The sequence below is a fragment of the Pagrus pagrus genome (assembly GCF_965226575.1).
Source record: "Pagrus pagrus genome assembly, chromosome: 10".
Classification (NCBI taxonomy): Eukaryota; Metazoa; Chordata; class Actinopteri; order Spariformes; family Sparidae; genus Pagrus; species Pagrus pagrus.
Genome location: NC_140194.1, coordinates 14,001,337 through 14,022,376, shown reverse-complemented (window position 1 = coordinate 14,022,376; position 21,040 = coordinate 14,001,337). Strand labels below are relative to the sequence as shown.

General features: G+C 41.3%; 1 protein-coding gene across 1 annotated transcript in view; it reads left to right on the top strand.

Annotated features, from left to right (window-relative positions):
* Positions 1-1,619: 1,619 nt before the first annotated feature.
* Positions 1,620-21,040, top strand: part of LOC311263935 (1-phosphatidylinositol 4,5-bisphosphate phosphodiesterase zeta-1-like) — a 19,770-nt gene continuing 349 nt past the window's right edge. Inside the window, exons 1-11 of the mRNA XM_084364335.1 lie at positions 1,620-1,769; positions 3,695-3,890; positions 5,611-5,812; positions 8,250-8,394; positions 8,712-8,864; positions 10,908-11,078; positions 11,251-11,410; positions 12,958-13,074; positions 15,208-15,380; positions 18,009-18,135; positions 20,773-20,922. Coding sequence (XP_084220461.1) covers positions 1,635-1,769; positions 3,695-3,890; positions 5,611-5,812; positions 8,250-8,394; positions 8,712-8,864; positions 10,908-11,078; positions 11,251-11,410; positions 12,958-13,074; positions 15,208-15,380; positions 18,009-18,135; positions 20,773-20,922 — 1,729 coding nt within the window. The 5' untranslated portion in view covers positions 1,620-1,634. The remainder of the gene's footprint in view (positions 1,770-3,694; positions 3,891-5,610; positions 5,813-8,249; positions 8,395-8,711; positions 8,865-10,907; positions 11,079-11,250; positions 11,411-12,957; positions 13,075-15,207; positions 15,381-18,008; positions 18,136-20,772; positions 20,923-21,040) is intronic.

Below are 21,040 nucleotides of genomic sequence, written 5' to 3'. Positions count from 1 at the left end.
CCCTCTGTAGATGTAATGAAGGCGACGAAAACACAACAATTCTGATACAGTTCTGCGAGTTGAAATATTTCCTGTGCCTCTGAGCAGGACACATACTCTATTATGCCTGTCTCTGTTCTGACCGTCCTCTACCGACAAATCTTGGTTATTGATTGGACTCTGCAGCGGATCAGACTGATCTAACACACCACAACATCACTGCCGTTTGATACCTGAGACAGATAACAGATTAAACTCTCCCATCAAGTTTCATATTTTGTTTGTTTTATGATTCACCACTGAGTTCCCATACAGGCTTCAAGCTATATCCGCATGTGGCTGAGCACAACAGCGTCGAACCAGTCAGTATCTTTTGAGGAACTACTGGCACCACCAGCGAGAGAAGCGACTGTTCATTTTAGAACAGAATGGCTGCTTGTGAAGAGTTTTGTGTAGATGCTGATGACATCAGTTATGGCTGGAGAGTTTATTTCATTGTGAGGGAAAAAAGCAGGGAACAATGAACAATTCCCTGGATGGAGAGATGTTTTTGATTTAACAACAAGCGTGGCTATAACCACCAAAATAACAGAAATATTCTGTGGGATCTGAATTTTATTTGTACTAAGTTCGGTGAGTCAGAGGTACGCTACGTAGTTTTGGAAAAGCAATTCAGACAATCAGAAACTCATATTTACAAGGTAATGATATAAACTGAGAAATGTTTATTGTTTTCATAACTGAATAAATAATAATAACAATAATAATAGCTTGGATTTATATAATGATTTTTACGAGACCCAAGGATGCTTTCTTCAAGGAAAACTAAGGCTAAGTGTTCCCCAGAACACCGTTTGAAGCTAAAAAGGTGGCAAGGTCTGCTAAATATAAGCAAAACTGTTTTTTCAGTCATTAAAACGAAGAGAGTTGAGCATGAAAATCAATCAAAGAAGATTTTTCTCTTCTGATTAAAATGTTTTCCCCAAAACTACGTAGTGCACATTTAAAACACAAAAAAACTGCCTCCTAAAAATTCAAAATATCTTCCAAATTCATAATTTTGCTTTTGTGCATTGCAGTACTCAGCCCTGGGATCAGGATGTCAGCTGGAATTGGCTACAGCCTCTGCAGCCCTGCAAAGGATAAGGGGTTTCAGATAATGAATGAAAGTTCAGGAGGTATGAGGCACATGTGGAAATGAATAAAGATAAATGGAGATCCTGATCACTGTGAAGTCCAAACATGACTGAAAACACAACCTCGATGGTGAAAACGACCAGTGTATGTTGACTTAGCTCGGCCTAACCCGTGTATATTTCACCACTGTGTTGTGATGTAGGTGTGAGATACAGTAACTTTGTCAAAAAAAATATGAAAGGAAAAGACTTTTCACTCACCCCAGACAGTTTTTCACCAGGCAGAAACATGAAGGCAGACTTTCTTTCTTCGCATGCTCTGTTCTGTCTGTCTCTGTTCTGACTGTCTTCTAACAGAAAGTCCACCAGTCATGTCTGAAAAGAAACGAGAGGAGACAGACACGGGCTGAGTTTTAATCTTCCTCTGCTATACCTCAGTGAGAGCTGGATGCAACGCACTCGTGATCGTCGGTGTTTTTCTAACACAACATGTGCATAGAATCAGAATGTTTTGTCACCATGGCAACAACTTCCTGTACTTCCCCAGAAACCTTCAGAGAAAGACAGATTATTTTTGAGCACTTTTATACCCTGCTGATTTCCTGTTTACTAAATATCTACAATACCAAGGCTCAAAGAACGCCAACATCTAAGGTAGGCTGTTGTTTACGTGATGTTTTATTGAGTACGCTGAACATTTCAGCCCACTGGAGTTGCATCCAGCTAACTTTCTCCACAGGAACAGTGGGTAACTGCATGCAATACTAGCAAGTATTAAAGTGAGAAAGAGGTTGATCCACATCTTACAAGATCAGTAGCTTTTCTCGGGTCAATGAGTTGTTAGCTATTTTACACACAATTAACCACCTCAGGGTTGTTCCCTTTTCAAGAAAGAGTCAGGATTCAAGAGATTTTGTCTGTCACATATACATACAAGTAAATATAGTGGACAAGATGTTGTGTCAAACTCATAGGCTGAGCATGATGCAAGTACAAGACATTATTATAGCTAAGTTATAAATAAAATACAAGATAAAAATATATCAGAACTTTGCAAAATGATCAACAACAAACCACCAAATAGTAAAAAGTTAAAAAGTTCGAGAAGTTAAAAGAGAAACTCAAAATTGAAGTGTGAGCAGTAGATTAAGGAGATGACTGGTTGCTCTGTGGATTACAATGTAGATAAAAATTGTGATAGGTGCTCTTGAAAAATGGGAAAAAGAGTCTGAGGCAAACCTGAGGCAATCCTGGCGCTCCAATTATAAGAGAGTGTATCAAACAAAGGAGCCTTTATTATGGTGGCTAAATCATTGATGTATGATTTGACGTGAAACATCATGTAACAAAAGGTTACATGATGTAAACTTATATGTCATCTCTGCCATGGTTTGGGGTTTTTGGTGTAGTTGTTATTTCCTGTTTTATTTTGTAGGGTTCATCCTCATGTGTCATGTTGTGTTGCTTCCTGCCCTGCGTCTTGTTTTCCCTCCCCTGTGATCGTCCTGATTAGTTCCACCTGTCCTTGATTAGCCTCCTGTGTATTTAGTCCATGTGTTTTCCTCCTCTCTGCCTGTTTTTCCACCGTTTCCCTGTTGGCTTTTCTAATGACTAGCGTTTGATTTTATAATGATAATGAATTTTAATAATGAATTAGAATGATAACTTAGCAATATTTTCTTCCTTGTTTGATACATTTTCTTATATTTGGAGTCCCTGGATTGTCTCTGTATAGTGTATACTATAACATATATGTACTGGTACAGTACAGTTCTGGCTGAGATGTAGTTGCTGCAACTTCATTAAAGGTTAATGAGGATGATAAGAGAGCTGGTGGTGTTGCTCATGCTGAAGCGACAGATGCAGCGGGAGGCCGGCCCACTGTAGGGTACCCAGTGACAGCACTGGCTTAGGCATACGTCTCAACTGTCAAGGGCTGCAGAACAGAGAGATGAAAGGTACGGAGGGCGAGAGACACTCATAAAGGCAGGGAAAGTCACAGGCGCTTTTGTCACACTGACGGAGAGAACAACAAGGAGAGTAGAGGGACTAAAATGAGAGTCACACAGACGTTGCCTTAGTATTTGATGGAAGTAAGAGGCGCAGAGTGGAGAGGGAGGGTGGGAGAAGAAGGGAGAACCTTGTGCAGAGTGAAGACCATGACTCCTCTCGGATTCTCTCTAATGCTGAGTCTGAAGAACATCAGCAGTGAGCTCAGGTAAAAGCTGGGATGCATCTCCGAGTTGACATTTCCACTCACTCTTTCCTGTGTATTTTTAGAAAACAAATGAAGTGCTGTGTCTTTGAAATACTTACGCTTGTTTAAAATATCTACAGGATGGCACTGTAAAGGAAGAAATCTAGGGTACTGTTCTTTAAATGGACCTACATTCAACATTCTCTTCTGTCTAACGCTATCATGACCGATATTCAGTGTTGCAGAACAGCACGAGCCTTAACTAAATTACTAGTAGGCACATACTGTTCTCAGATACGCATTTTGATTTCATATACATTGGAAATAATAACTTAATGGGATTGACGACAGGGGATTAAGAGGCTGTAATGATTGTTTGCAGGGCAAGATGAAGAAAAGCAAGGCTCCCTCCTCCAGGAGAGCTGAAATCCAACATCTGTACCAATGCTACGCCTCAGGCCAGACAACTTTGCCCGCCTGCGCCCTCCTCAGGTTCCTCCACAAGGAGCAGATGGAGCTCGCAGCAAATGAGGAGACGGCAGAGAGTCTGATTGATAGATATGAGATTGAAGAGACAGGTAGGTGAAGGTGAAGTGTGAGCTGTCTACCATGTCAGGCTGCTTGCTGCTCATTACTATGGGTAAAAAAAAAAAAATAGTCCGTTCTTTGAGGACTGTCACGTAATGATGCTAATTTAGTTATAACAGAAGTTAAGGCCCGAGCTCCAGTGGTGCCTGGCTGACAGAGTGATTGCTGTAAGTCCAGAGGCAGTGGGTTGAATTGACAGAAGGAAAATGGAAGAGTCAGGCACATCAATGAACTAGTAGACCAGATGTTGTCTGGGGCTCAGTGTACTGCTGGCTAACTCACAGCACCAGAAAGAGGAAAAACAACACAATTAAGGCCCAACATTTTTTGTAGCTCTTCTGGCACGTGTACCATAATTACACTGCATGCTGTATATTTGTTTCAGCAAATCTATTACTTGTATATAGAGGAGGTGTGGAATATAAATGCAGGTCCACGAGGTGCAATATGTAGGTTTAGCCAACAAAACAAACCTTTTTCACTGCAGACATTAGGGACTTGTAATGGTAGAAAATGCTTAGAGTAATTTTTGTTTACGATAGCTCCGTTCCATCAAGTGCCCCATAAGCATGCATGAGACCCTGGAACTAGTTCACCTACATGGGACGTAGTTGTTTCTAATGTTATCAGTTACTCTTGTGCTAAAATGTCTGCTGTGAAAACGGTCAATTTGTAGTTGGATGTTTCTGTACAGTGTACGCTGGGAGTTGTAATTGACTGGCCTCTTCTAGTCTGTACAGTGTAAGTTCCAGACTGAAATATCTCAACATTTATTGGATGGATTGCCATGAAATTATTTTACAGGTCAGTCATGGTGCCAAAGGATTAAATCAGAAAAGTTTAGATTATGATCCAAACCCTGAGAAACTAGCTTCAACTGTGCTTTGTGTTTAGCAGATATTAGCATGCTAACTAGAGAACATCTTGCTTTGGGATCACATCAGTCGTGACACCCGCCAACATGTTCACCTTCTGACCAGTGTTCCCGGACTGGATTGATGCTTTCCAGTTCAATTCTTGCTCCACATTTGCCCAAACTGATAGAAACCCTCTCAAACATGATCTGTAATAAACAATGCAAATGAATTCATAAACAATGGCAACAGTGTTGTGGTTCATCACAGTTCAACATGACATGTTTAAACAACAATTCAGTTCACACATGCACTTGAGCACAGAGAAGGCTACATCATGGCTACAATACAGCTATGAAAATATTGTATATGTTTATTTTACTACATTATAACATTAGTACTCGGTACAGTATTATGCTGCCAGACCATGCCGTCGTCATGACTGTATATTGCACAGTTGCAGAAAACTACATTTTGCTATAATGACACACACACAGACCCACAAGGTGAATACATTACCAGCCGACACTGTGATGGCTGGTAACAAGATAAACTAAGATAGTATTATGCCTGCAGTTGTGCTTGCTAAACACAGTATGTTAGTGTTGTAATTGGGCAACTTTCATAGGAACGGACTTGGCCCTGTCTCTGACGCTGTATCCAATTTGTCCTTAATACATCCATGGCTACAACTTCCCAGAGTCACTTTCATACCTGTGGCCTCTTATATGTTATTATTTTTGATTTGTTCAAAATTTTAAACACTAGAGACTGAAAGTTTGCTTGAGCCATCTAGTGTAGTCCTCTTTCTTTTTGTGCGCTGTCACCGACAGTCTTGCTCTGCTCCTTCCTCCAGCCAGAGAAAGCAAGTCCATGACGTTTGAAGGCTTCCTCAGGTACATGGAGTCCAAAGACTGCTGCGTGTTTGACCAGGCCCACACGTCAGTGTACCAAGACATGGACCAGCCTCTCACCAGTTACTTCATCTCCTCATCACACAACACCTACCTGACTGGAGATCAGCTAGTGGGAAAGAGCCACCTGGATGCCTATGTGTGGTAGGGAAGTACAGAATACAGTACAGCTCGTGTCTTTCCAAAATTCTGTTTTAACATCTGTAAACTTGTATTTGAAATGTACAGTTTGTAAAAATGTGGGTTACATATATGCAAAAAAATAAGTTAATTCTACCTGGAATTAGCCAACATCATTTAATCGTAGTTTAAAACAAGTGATGAGGCCAATTTAAACCCCATTTTGATCTGATACAGATCTAAAATGCCTCTCGATACACTCTTGTCTTCTCTCTGAAGTATCTCCTTCAGACCTACATGTGTTTTATCTGGGTATTCTCTTTTCCTCTCATTTCATTGACCCACTCATGTGCTGAGGCAGACGGTAAAATTGCTGTGGGCCCTTTATGAGGTAATGGAGGTGATTACAAAAGGGGCTGATGGCAGCAGAAGTGCTGTATTTATGGTCCCTGTGAAAGTGCTGAGTGCCTGGGCCGTCTGGTGGAGTGGAACCCTCCAAACCAGTGGCCTGGAAGCTCTGGTTTACTTAGATAATGAAATAATCATCGAGAGAGGAGAGCAGAGTGGCACGAGTAGAAGGTGGCTTTTTAGATACCCACAGGTGGGCGAGTGAAGACATACAAGAGCATCAAGAGCCTGTAAATTGTGAAACAAGGACATGGCAAAGGAGGCTTTTAGTTGTATATGCTCAAAATGTTTTAGTTTTGAAAATACTTACAGGGAATTTAACTGTGTCTTTTTTGGAAGTAATGAACAGCTCCAACATTTCACACTTGCAGTGTCCACTTAAGTGCTGGTGGCATAGAGACAGTAAAGGAATAGTTAAGATAAGATTTTGGCAAAAATTGTGATGGTTTTGGTTTTTGGTCAGTTATTTCCTGCTTTATTTTGTCGTTATATCCTCTTGTGTTCCTCAGTGTTCTGATTCCCTCCTGTGTTCCTGTGCAGGCTTATGTTTCCTTTTCAATCTGCCTGCCTCCGTATCTGCATTTGGGTCCTCACCACTTTGCTAATGTGACAGTTACACTCATTTGCTTTTTATTATTTTATCAGGAGCTGGATGAAAAAGATCAATACTACTCTCACGTCTGTGGATAAAGCTGGAGTCAGGCCATTGTCAGCATAAAGACTAGAAGTAGCTGGAGATGGATAGCCTAGTTCTGTCAGAAATGTATAAAAAAAACACATACAGCACATTTAATGGTCATAAAACACATTACATATGCGTTTAAACCGCATACAAAGTACACCCACGAAAAGTCTTTCTGCTAAACAAAGCTCATCGCTTCCAAGCTCTAGTTCTGTCCTTGAATTATGTTTATTTTCTATGTTGTGACAATGCTGTGCTTATGATCTGGTTTCAGCACAAAAACACTTAGGATTAGGGAAAAGATCATGCTCAGGCTTAAAATACCTGTTTTTCGTTGCCACAAACACAGCAGGAGATGTCCCAACTTCTCCTCAAATGCTGGAAATCGTCCCAAGGTCTCTGTAAGAATATCCAGTGGTGTCACGCTTACGAAAAACATGTAATGCGAACGGGATATGACACGTTTTGTAAAAAAAACCCATTCTATCCTGTTGACTGGGCTGTGTCATTAAACACAAAAATATAATAAAGTAGAAGAAAAGATAACAGCACAGCCAAGATGCAAAAATGAGAAGAAAAAACAGATGAAAATGTGTGTTCCAGTTGAAGTGCTGTCCAGTTATCCTTTCTCTAAAATGCAGGAGGTAGTTACAGTCTGAGATGCAAGATGATACTACACTTCTCAGAATTGTAGTGGGGTTACAAAGCAACTCTGCAACACACAACTTTAAAGCTAGACAATCATGGCATTTCTGTGACCGACAAGAGATACACAGCTGAGGAATGAAGTGAAAGAACAAAATACATGGACTCCAGTTAACTGCTAGAAATGTCTGATTTCCAAAAAAGCAGAGCCACTCCAGAGCCGCACTGTGTGGAGAAAAAGGGTGATATCACTTTGCATCAGGGTTGCAAGAAAATGTATCATTGCCACAGTGTTTTTGTGCAACACACTCCTGCTGTGAAAGTGATGTCATTCTCCTCCACTACCAACAGAAAACAATATATTATATAAAGAAGACACATTCTGTCCTGTGTAAACCATAGTTTTGTTATAGAGACGGCACAGAAATGGAAACGTAACATCAGCCTTTTCTGGTAGAGGAAGCTGTTGTGATAAATGATTTGATTGCATTGTTTGCCACACAAAACAGCACACATGTACATGACATGTATGTTGGCTTGACTTGTGAGAACTTGTGCTTTGCGAGGAAATACCTCAGTTTGTGCCTCAACTCTTCTTCTAACGTCTGACGTGGTACACAAGTGCTCATCATAGCCTTGCCACAGCTTAATGTGTGTACATGTGTCTCCATTTGTAATCATGCGCTTATGTGTGTGTATGTATGTGTGTGTTTGTGTGTGGGACAGTGCTCTGAGGAAAGGCTGCCGCTGTCTGGAGATTGACTGCTGGGATGGGCCAGATATGGAGCCTGTAGTCTACCATGGCTACACCCTGACCACCAAGATACTCTTTAAGGATGTCATCACCACTGTGGAGCAACACGCCTTTGAGGTGTGCAGTATGTTACATGACATGTATATCCCGGAGTCGTGCCCCAGGCATCTAACTCAGCGTTCACAGCTGCCTCTGAAGGCCCCAGGAGCCCCTGCTCAGCTGCATTTGCTCTAATTAATAGCATCTCTGATAGCAGCGCTTTGCTTGCGAGTTGTCTTTGATTCAGGCGGTTCAGGCCATTCTCTGTGATGTATCTGGAGTATTTAGAGCCTGCAGAGAGAGCTGCAGATCTAGGTTGATGCTAATTGTTGAAAATGAGGGTTGAATCATGATTTTTGTGTGTGTGTGTGTGTTATGTGATTATCTCTTGACAGGTGTCTGCCTACCCTGTGATCCTGTCATTGGAAAACCATTGCTCCCAGGAGCAGCAGGAGGTCATGGCCCACTATCTCGTCTCTGTCCTCGGGGACAAGCTGCTGAGGACTCCCTTGGCTCACTCAACCACCGGAGACCTCCCAAGCCCGAATGTAAGACTCAGAGAAGCAGGCGCTCGACCATCTGAGCTGCAAATCGGAAGCAGAATCTGTTTGTCAGAGCTGCCGGTGCAGGCGGAGGGATGATTTGATGAGGAGCATTTGTATGGATAAATCCTCATCGTCTGTCATAGCAAAGCAAAACAAGGAGAAAATGAGACCCTTTCGTCGTCACAGAGGGCCTCATTAGTCTCTTTCCGAGGCTTCCTTCGCCTCTCTCCTCCACAGGGACCAGACGGGTAGATGGACGCTTGCATTTGCAAGCCTCTTTAATCTCCAGGGTTCACGAAATCTAATGTGATTTGGTTGATCCTGAGAAGTGTCCATCATTTTAAGCATGCTGAGGCACTTGAGCCGATTGTTCATTTAGATTACCCCGTCTGAGTTGCAACTTCTCCACTGGAAGCGTCTGCCTGAACCCATGACTGAGAGGCTGGCCTGCTGCAGTCACTCCAGTCTATTGAACATGACAAGAAGGATGAAGGGGTTTTCTCTCAGGGTGGATGAATGCGCGCTGTCTCGCCGGAGCTTCTTTGCTGCCTCCGACTTCTGCTGCTTCAGAATTTACTGCAAAAAAAAATGAGTTTTTATAAGATTTTCTTCCTTTTATTGTTTTTTTATCTTTATGACTCGGGAAGTGGAGGCTTACAGAGGAGCACGTGCGGTTTCATCTCGACTTTTAACCCCCAGCAACTTGAACACTGAATCTGGGTTCTTGTGTCACACTCATGCAGCTTCACACATCCAATTACGAAGTCGGTTATACTCAGAACCGTTCATTATCTTATACGCCACTCTGGCTACTTAAAATGAGAGGTTTTAAATCTGCTTACCAAATTGTCAAAACCACACGAATGACGGAATTTTCTTTTCTTTATGTTTCCGTTACACCTTGTTATTGTATGATTATATAGAAGCTATAGTTAATTAACAAGTTATAACTCTACTTTATTGTATTTTAACCATAAACATGGGCATAATTCTCCACAAGAACCCCCATATAATATCCTCAATTACATCAACATAAGCAAAGCCTCCGTCGCAGCTCTCCAGACTGTATCATTTTGTGCAGCAGCAATGAAAAATGAAAGAGTGCTGTGCCAGAGGAAGCTTATAATTTTCATACTATATGGACTCTTACAGGTTGTTAATGTTGGCAGATCTGTAATTATTTTGGCATATTTTGCCTGTGCAAACAGCATGTGAAGCTGAGAGGGTGACTTCCTGTCGTGTGGCTTACCGCAGCGCTGCTTCCAAGTCCAGACCGTAATGTTTGTTACTTTTAGCATATTGCTTGCTCATCTGCATAAAGAGCCCTATAGAGTGATGACAGATTTGGAGACAGGATGGTGAGATGCAGCAGCAGATGTGTGATTGAGTGATTCGGTACACCTGCTTCTGTATCCTAAACATACTGTTGTTATGCGTCGATGTGGATGTGGCCACCGAGTGACTCTTTGGGGAATTGCATGTTTTTTTGCATAAAAAAAGGCTATAAAAGTAAATAGTAACCCTCTGAAGGACATTTCTGTATTAATATAATTCAAGACTATTAATCTTCAAGGTAGAATCAGTAGGATTTGTCCGAGCTGTTCGTAAACACACCAGAAAGATATTTGATTGTTGAGTCTCATTATCAGGACGTCAAATACCGACTTTTTGGGTTATTAAGTGTCCCAAGCACAGCAACAAACTGAGAAAATAAGAAAATACGGGCAGAGGGTGCAGGGTCTCTGCAGATTCAAATCACTAACACACCTCTGCTCCCCACTGTTTCTGTCTTTTACTTCCTTTTGTCTCGCTACATCTGTTGTGATATACACTGATGGATTGAAAGTATGGAAATTTGTGTTAAAATTTAGGAAGTAAAAGTAAAAAGTAGCCTAAAAAAAATAAATACTAAGTAAATAAATAAGTACAGATATCTTAAAAATCTACTTAAGTACAGTAACAAAGTATTTGCATTTTGATACTTCCCACTTTTGCATTTGTTCATGTGTGAATTCATACTGCGTGTGCTTTTCGTGGGGGTGCCAGGACCTGAAGTATAAGATCCTCATCAAGAATAAAAAGCTAAAGCCAAAGACAGAGGCAGAGGAGAGTGTAGATGAGGGCGAGGATGAGGAGGAGGAGGACGATGAGGAGGAAGAAGATCAGCAACCTAAAGCAAAGTTCTGGTCTCCAAGAAAGGCAGGGTCAAAGATGAAAGTAAGTTAGATTTAAGAAGAGAAACACAGAGACAGATATAGACTGTTTGTACAGGAGATACAGTACAGATGGTTAGATGATAAGATGATAAGATGATCTCTAATGATTTGTTACAATTTGGTGAAGACTCTCTTTGGTTTGTCTTCCTCTCTGCCCTAAATCTAACGAGTAGAAGGAGAAGAAGGTGGTGGTGGCCGAGGCTTTATCTGACCTGGTCGTATACACCAGGTCCGTCAAGTTCGTCAGCTTCGGTCATTCTAAGGACAATCAGAACTCCAATGAAAACACGTCCATGGCGGAGAAGAAAGCTCGGAAGCTGGTCAAAGCCTCAGGTACAATGTTATTTAAGGAGTATAAGGAGATTTCAACCTGTCCTTCTTCCTGGTAATGTATGTAAAATGATCTTAAAACGCCTTTGCCAGTCTAGCCCAAAGTAAAGTCAAAGCTGTTGTACAGGCATCGTTTTGAAAGGTTATGAGCTGAATTCTTTACCCAAGCTGTCAGAGGCACTCTGTAAGCACTTCTAGCATTAATCTACAGGAATTTGAACACAGTGAATCATTTATTTTTCTCACCTACAAAAAATAAACCTGTAACTAAGAGGTGCAAAAACTCATCATAATTCTTTATGTCTTTTTTTACACTTTACGCATATAAAATAGTCAAAAACAAGTGCTTTGGTGAAAAGACGTCCTATTCAAAGAGCATAAAACTACATAAACTTGCATCATTTCCAAGTTTATGGCTTTAAAAACTGATATAAACTATATATTACTGGATTTGAAATCTCATTGGCAACATGATGCATCAATCATCCGGAGACGTGCAAGTGGCTCAGGATGAGAGGAGAAAGAAGCTCACCTCATTTTTGAGAGATGAAGCATTACTTGCAGTTTTTTGCCATTTGTCACCATCAAATCCTGGAATAATGTGTTTTGGATTACATATATTAATGAAATGGAGCTAGTGGAAACAAGAGAAGACGGAGTTTGATCCGATACTGAAACAGTGAGTTGGCAAAACTTTGTACATGATAGTTTGTAAGCTTGTTTGTTTGTTTGTTTGTTGATTGTACCTTGCTGTTGGTGTTTTATCTTGAAATGCTTTGCATGAATAGAATCACAATAATGAGGTTTCTAATGATGTATGGCATTGCTATGCACTTAAATTGAGACGCTTGCCTGTTTGCTTAGCCTTGTTTGTAAAGTTAAGCGAACCATACCTGACATATACAGCAAAGGGGAGCACTTTATAGGGAGTGCAGCACAACAGCAAAAGCCCAGAAATGTGGAAAGAGCCCACAGAGGTTCGAAACAACTGATAATCAGTTTAACTGTCATTGTGCTGCTGTGCTGCAGTCTATTAGAGAAACAGGGTGATGTGGAGAGATGAAATCTGCTCCTGCTGAGGAGGAATGACACTTTCCAAACAAACAGCTACATTATGAGACTGTTGGCTTGGTTGGCAGCGACCATGAAGAGTCTGTAAAAACTTTGTGGTCTCCGCGGGGAATCAACACAGCAATCGCACGCCGACTGAAGCCGTGTGCCAGTTTCTTTTTAGTCGATCCAGAATGGGGATAATTATACAGGCATCAAAGCCCCATCAGGACAAACGGTTCCCATCTTTTTCACATACTCTCTGAAAGTTTCCATTCGACATGAAGTACAACAACAATTAAATTGGTGTGATTAAGAATTAAATAGGAGCCTATTCCAACCAGTGACCATGTGACTGTAGGTAAACCTGCTTCCCTGTATCGGATAGTTTGACTGAAATGTACTGTATAGGATCATAAGGATGACACGTGAAGTTGTGTCATTCATGAGGACACATTTGACCTTTGAGTGTGGGGGTCCTCTCTCTCTCTGTCTCTCAGGTGCAGATTTCGTTCTGCATAACCAGAGGTTCCTCAGCAGGATTTACCCGGCAGGCTCGAGGACGTCTTCGTCCAACTACAACCCTCAGGAGTTTTGGAGCGTCGGCTCACAGCTTGGTGAGTCCGAGAGAGAGCGAATGTATGCCTGTCTAAAACAGGAGCAGGATCACGGTGTAAGGTATACAGTAAAAGGTCACATGCATTTATACACATATGCGTTTATTTAGGTGCATGAATCTGGAATGAACTAATCAAACAATGCTGACTTTCACACCTTTCCAAACTTAAAGAGACAGTTCACTCTAAAACCTAAATGCATATGTTTCCTCTTACCTGTACTGCTATTTATCCATCTAGTTTGTTTTGGTGTGAGCTGCCAAGTTTTGGAGATAATGGTCGCGCTCGTGACAGCGCTGTAAATATTTTTTTGTTGTTCTCCTCGGCTTAGCAGTAACATCAGCTAGCTAAATTGGCTTAGTAAGCTAGCCTCTCGTCCATGAGTAGACACATGAGTCCCTCTCTGTGGTGATACGGTTGGTGGGTGTGGTTCGGTAGAAAGATAATACCTTGAGTTAGCAGATGTATTTATTTTTGGGCCACAAGACGAGTGCCCTCTGATCCATTATATTCAATAGAAGGTAGACTTCTCTTTTGCCGATATCTCCAAATTTTTGCAGCTCATGCCAAAATAATCTAGATGGATTAATAGCAACAGGGACTTAGGTCTAATTGATCGATACATACACGAAGCAATGAAACGTTTTACAAGCTAATAAATTAACCCATCAGGGAATTGATTAAGTTACTCAGTTCTTCTTATTTATTTGTATTTAGATTGGAAGATATGTTAGTCGATAATGAATATGTCAAAGTATAAAGTGGAAATGAAATGTCCCTGAAGCTATTCACACTTTGATGTCAACTCTGTTTCTGTTTTGGTTGAAATATCCATTTAAAACGGATTTGAAAAGAGAATTTCTTCGATTCCTTTGAGTCAGCAGTTTGAACAGGAATAAAAAAACTTCTCGACACAAACGGAACAAAAAACAATCCATTTTTGACCTTTCCTTTCTTTCTTTCTTGTTTTTTTTTTTTTTTTTTACAAACGGAGATAACTACTTTTGTCAAACTTCAAAGGGAACAATGTGGCCAAGTGTCCTCTCGATTAGCAAAAACCTAGAGAAAAGAACATTTCTCTCCAGCCCACAGCCGGACACCTTCATCTGTGTTTTTCCCCAGAGCGTGTCCTCTCCTGGCCCTTATCACACCTTTCTGCTTATTTTCGTTCACTTATCATTTCTATAGTATCAAGCACCACATACCTGTACTCCTGATAGTAACTCTGCTTCTCAAAATAAGTGACATTACATCATCTAGGCTTTTTGCGATACGTGATTACTCATGCACTTAAAGTCACAACCCTGATTTGTCTGGCAGTGTCTTGGCGAGTGTTCCTGTCACCTCACCTGTCTTCACACATCCTCCTCATCTGTCTCAATCACTCAATCAGGCAGCCGCCTATTCTGACACGCAGCCCCGCTGATCGCTGAGCGGACTGTCAACGTGCCTCGTTGGCAGCTGTGCAGATGGTGATCGGCACTTTTCACAGTTGCAGGAGACTGCGGCACAAAGCAGCAGCCTGGGTGGATCAATTACAGTTAGATGAGCAGGGGCCCTGTGACACACACACAGGAAAAGATGGATAAAAATGTGTTGGTTAGGACAAAATTAAAGGTGTTTTTTTTTCCTCCATATTTCTCATAAATGTATCACGTATTTATCTTTGTTTTTGTAAACAAAAAAGTGTTTACAATCCAACCCTGCAGAGACCAAGCTCAAACCTGTCAGCAGGATTACATCTGCTGCTTTCTTTATCTCACAGCCTATTCACATGGAGACACAGTGTATGCAGCGCACACGCCAACACAGAGCTTTGCCGTGCAGAAAAACCCACCACAGATGCACTTATCACACAGTTGGTTGATTGTGAAAGTGTCCCTGACGCAATGTACGCTATTGTTACGGAAACATTTCAAGTCATTGTATAATTTAGCTCCCTCCTGCAGAATGAGAACAAGAGCCTTAAAAAAAAAAGAAGAAGCGCAAGGTGTGCAGGAGATCATCTCAAGCTGCTCATTTTATTTCAGCAAGCTTTAGGCATTCTCGATTTTTGTTCCCATAATTGTCTCTGCCGCTGCTCTGTGGCTCCTCGTTTTCATTGTTCTGAGATTGTCCCGTGGTGTTTTGCAGTGGCTCTCAATTTCCAGTCCCTTGGCTTTCCTATGGATCTTAATGATGGCCGTTTCCAGGACAACGGGGGCTGTGGATACGTCCTGAAGCCGGCGGTGCTCATGTCCGGTCAGAGGAGCTTTGATCCCAGCTGCAGCCAGCGCGGTCTCAGACCCACACACCTGCTGCTCAAGGTACAGCTACAGAGAGTGGAGTGCTGAATAATCCACTAGGGAGGCTTTATGGATTAAGGTGTAATGTTACAGGACTGTGTGTGTGTGTGCTTTATGTGCATCTACAGTATGTGTGTCCATACCTCACAATCTCGGGATTGGGTGGCATCTTGCTCTTTGCCTCCAGATAAATACTTTCCTGCCGGATGCTGGCAACCAACAATGATGTAAAACTCCCTGAGAGTGCCTTCGTTTAATTAGATTATCTCCCTCTGCAAATAAAGCCAAGGAGAGAGAGGGGTGATGTAACGCAATTAGACCCAGGGTCCAATTAATAAATCATCCTTTTTCCATTATTTTAAGCATCTTAGGGGACACTAATAGCAGCACTTGTAGTGTTCTGTATCCAAGCCACATGACAAAGAGGAAATGAAGCAGTGGAGAACAGTCACATCAAGTCGCATCTCTTTAGAGGGCCATGAGGACAACGTTCACACAATAACTCTTCTAAGTCCAATTAGACGGATGCAACAGTTTGTTACAGAACCTAATGGTGTGACTCAGAGATATACGAGGCTTTGTACTGTAAAGGAAATATGTGGAACTGACTGGAATCACATGGGACGTAGTGCAGGAGACTTAGAGGAGGGTGTGCTGGGACCAGTCTTACAAACAGCATGAATCATCCCTCTGAAAGCTTGTGTACTTTAAGAGCATGTTTGTTGTATTTGTTGAAATTCTCTTTACATCCCGGCAGCAATCAATAGATAGATAGTCAATAGATATGTTATGTGAGTACTACAAATAGCCATATTTGTTTTTTTTTGTTCATTGAGATAATGTTAGATGTTTTCTTACATGTGAATGAGACATAAATTAGCAACGACAATGATGCGATGCACTCATCTTGGGTCGGTGGCTCTGGAGGGAGGCCTAATGTGAGGGGGTGGGATTGTCTCTGTTAAGAGTCTTTCAGTGTTCAGCTTACTTTTGATACTCTCGCCAATGTTACCGACCGCAACTTTAAAGGATCTGTTCACCTAAATTACAATAGAGTTGTGGTCCCAGGAAGTGAATTTGCCATTCATTCACTCCACTGACATTTCATAAAATACTGATGAAAAGTTTTAAGCCTGGAAGGGACAGCCGCAAGATGAAAAGCGACTATAAAATGTTTGATTCAGAGGTGAGAAAGAAAAATCCAAAAATGGAAAAATATCCCATTAACCTTTGCGAATGATTCCTTTCCAACGACTTCCAACTCACAAACATTTTTCCTAACGTTTAAAAAAAAAAAAATGCAGCATGTCAGAAAGGGAAATCGTGGTTGCTCTGTTTTAAATGTAACGTAAACAACCCGACCGTGGTAGCAGTTACTCGCTAGCTGACATGACTTATAACGCAGGTGAGGTAAAATGATCGTGGGTAGTGTAGCACTCAATGACGTTGTGAATAAAACGTTTTTTTCCTGACAAGTACATATGTGGACTTGTAGACTTCTATGGGAGCATATGCCATAGTTCCACAATCTCATGACTCGTGGTTTGTCTACTTTGGATGGTTACAAGATTATGACTAATAATCAACATACTTGATACAGAATATAAATGGGATTTTCACTTCTGGAGACTCATTGTTGAACTCAATAACTGAGTGAGTTCAATTGAGAAAAACTGTAAACAGACTCATTTGCACTCAGTGAGTGTAGTAGCTGTACTTAATGTAACCAGATAAAGAATTCACGCCATGCAATCTGTTGCCTTGAAGTCCTAAATCATACAGTACTTCTCCTTATGTTTTTGGTTTTGCTGTTGTCTGATGAAGAGACTAAATCTTGATCAGACAACACATGTCAAACAAAAGCACGTGAGACATCGTCCTCTAATGGAGTATGCACACAAACACATTGTACATCTTCCCCAGCACCGTGCATGAAATATAAATGTGGTGTGCTCTGTGTTTGGATGCCCCTGGGGAAAACCTCACCTTTATTTATTCACATCACCACTCTGTATTATTTGATCACTTGAGGGAAAACCCTGCAATCTTGACTCAGCTCTAAACTCAGAGGGAATCGGAGGCATGAGCCGCATTCAGTGTTGTAACTTAGGTAGGGTCGAGCTTTCAATCTTTAAACAGTGAATTATTCATCTGTTCAGGAAAACAATATTTCCCCTTGAGCTTCCTGAGACTATTTAGCATAAAACTGTCAACTATAAGCAGTGGTCTGTTTTTCAATTCAAACCTTTATGGAAAGATGACTCCGAGCTGATATCTATACACTCAAAGGACTGGACCATTGTGACTGTGAACGAGCACAATGCAGGGTGCTTTGTAGCATGACTTCAGCAGAGGAAAGGCACTGTAATTTTAGGCCGGACACTGTAAAGCTCCATCAGTGCCAAGCGGGGCATGTCGTGATAAGTACATGCAGGTTTGTCTTTGATCAGAGTCTGGGAAGAGAAGGCTCAGTGTGAGAGGACTGCAGATAAGCCTGCCTCTCTCCAGACTGGTATAATTACAGCCCTCTCCCCGCCGCTTCTTTTCTCTTCTCTTAGTGGCCCCCTGTTTTCTCTTTAGAATTTATGTTTAGCCCTGATTTCATACTCGCCCTGTGTGATCATCCATACTGCGTCTGTGTATCCACAGGTGATCAGCGGGTCCAACCTACCTGTCCCCAGGAGTGGCAAAGCACTGGATCCCTTCGTCAGAGTGGAGCTTCATGGGATTCAGTCTGACTCGTGCCGAAAAAACACTAATACAGTCAAAAACAACTGTAAGTACAATGAGACTGTACATGGCCTGTACTGACGCAGTTTGATGTGAGATCTATGGACAAGTAAATACTGATTGCGCAGTGTAATGACTGTAGATTGGCTACAGTATAAACCTCATGTTTACTTTGCTGTGGATTTTTTGTGGAAAAACGGGGGTTGCATTACAGCACAAAGGCATCTCGTCTGCCAGTGTGTAACCATAAAAGGAAGAGGGAATGTTTCGGTCACTCTTCCCAGGTAACGGTGGAACAACTGGAATAACTGGAAACTCTGCACTGCAAAAGAAAAAAACACTGCTGATGTTGGCTGTTTCTGCATTAACTTTCAGTTTTCTAGAAATTTAGAAGGATGGAAAAGATTAATTCTCTCTCAAGTTGGACATTTTGACTTTGAAAATTGCTAATTTAAATTGTTGCTCTACAGCGGGAACATAATAAGTGCAAGAATCTGTCGGACGGAAATACATTTTTCGGACTTTTCCGACACCACGTGAACGCACTATTAAACAGGCATAATGTTTACCAGGTTAACCATCTTACTTTAGCATGTTAGTATACAGCTTATGATGATGGTAATGTCATTAGATAGGCAGGTATTCCTCACAAACAAAATATTGGATGAATTTAAAAAAAGATAATCTCACTGTTGTCGAGACACTGCACTCAAAACCACAAACTTCAAGGTACAAGAAGCATGACCTAAACTGGATTCGTGGGAGTTTTCAATGACATCAGCCTTTCTTTTGGTTTCTTTTGGTTTCTTTTGGTTTCTTTTGGTTTCTGTTGGCATTTTTGATCTTCCTTTTAAATCTATTTTCCCAGAAATCTGCTGTTGGGCTTCTGAAGATAAATGTGCTGAATAGTTTCTTTAAAATGTACAAGTGGATTTCCTTTGAAGAGAAGTCTGTCATACACTGTCACTGTGAAAAGAAACATGGAGCTGACAGTCACTACACAAAGGATGACGTGCTACAGAGGTTTCTGACGGACTACTTTTCTTTCACCATAGAACAAACGGCACGTCACATTTGATTTGGAGCTTTCGTGTTTTAAAAAAAGATGGCAACATGAAAATTAACTTAATATCCAAACATGATATTGATGAGAAACAAGACTGTTGGTGCTGCTGAGACGAGACAGAGAGGGAGGGAGAAAGGGCTTGGTGGAGACAGTTAAGAGTCCTGGAGGGCGCAGAGCACTTATGCATGGGCATAAATCATAAAATCGTTTCACACTATGAAACAGATAAGGTCACTGGTGAATACAAATGAATGTGGATTGAGATTAAAACTGAGGAGGGGTTACAGAGGAAAATTATTTAAAATCAGAAATGGATTCAGAACTGCAGCAGAGATGACTCATTAGTTATCTACGTGTGCTCTGCTCATTTGTCACTGTAACATTGCACCAAATAACACTTGTCATGTATTGCCACACTGCGGGTCTGTTAATTTTTTATTTGCTCTATAGATGTCAATGTCAGTATGACCGTGAGCATCTTGTTTTATTTTCGCGTGACCATATTTAGACGAGAGGGTGGAAACAAGTTGGATATCCTGATTGGATCTGATTGAGAACCCGAGGACATGCTGTGGTACTTGTTACAGACTTGTCAATCACGAGCCATCAAGAGTCTATTTGAATCTAAAGGGCACCATAATTTACAAAATGAACATCATGCTGTATTGAAGAAGACTTGAAACTAGCAATTGAGACCATAAACTCATTATTGTTAACTGTCTGAGTTAATAAATAAGATCAGAAGTGGGTTCATTTTCTCGTAAGCTTACATAGAATCTAACTTCTTTTTTAAACCAGTGGAGGTTTAAGGACCTTCCAGATTGGCTTCACTTTGCAGACACGGGTAAGCTCTGTCTATATTTTATCAAGTCAATAGTCCAGACCAAATATCTCATCTGTGAGAGTCCTTTTGATTCAGAGCACTGTGAATAAACAAGACCTAATCTTGAACATCACTTGTCAAAACAAGTTCTTCCAGAAAGGCTTTCATTCAAAGTGCTTCTACAGTTTTGGCTTCATAATAATGTAACTTTGTATAATATTTTAAATGTGCAATTAAATATTGGCCACTTGGGGGCAGCAGAAACAAGCTGCAAAAATAAAATTAACATATTATCACCATATAAATAGTCTAAATAACTGGATGTTTAAATTGTGTAAATTGCTACATGAAACAACAACCTCCGAGATAGCAGACTTCACGCTGAGACTGGCAAGTTACTCTGACACTAACCTGTTCGCTAATGGCACAAACATAATCAAGCTAGCAGCTGTTACCTTTTATAGGGACTTAGCCATTTCCCCCCGATGTTATTTTGCAAGGGCACCATTGCTGCATCCTGGGATAAACACTGCCCAAGACGATTGTGATTGGTTTAAAGACATGCAAGCAAGCCAGAGTCCATTGTTTAGCAGCTAAATGCTCCACTATGTTCATTAGCTAGTTGCTAATTTATCTTTGGAGCTAAGCTGGTAGCGTAGAGTGCCCTCAGTGGCCAAAAACGACGCTATGAGGGCTGTGAGTGAATCAAAATGGTGAAGTTGTGGGCTGCTTTAAGTAAACCTACTAATGCTTATTGATTCTAATGAACTGGTTCACTCTGATTACCATTACAGCTCTGAGTCCTCACTGGGATGCTGACATGAACTTCAACATCAGCGTCCCCGAGCTCTGCCTAATCCGCTTCTGTGCGCGAGACCAGACCGGCCTTCTGAGCAGTGAATTTGTGGGCCAGTACACCCTGCCCTTCACCAGCCTGAAGAGAGGTGAGCTGCACAGGCAGAAAGAGCAAGAGGGGGTAGTGGGGGTTGGGAGTCGGATGAAGAGCTAAATTACATCAGGTGACATTGTGTGACCATCATTGTATTTCACTTCGTTCACAGT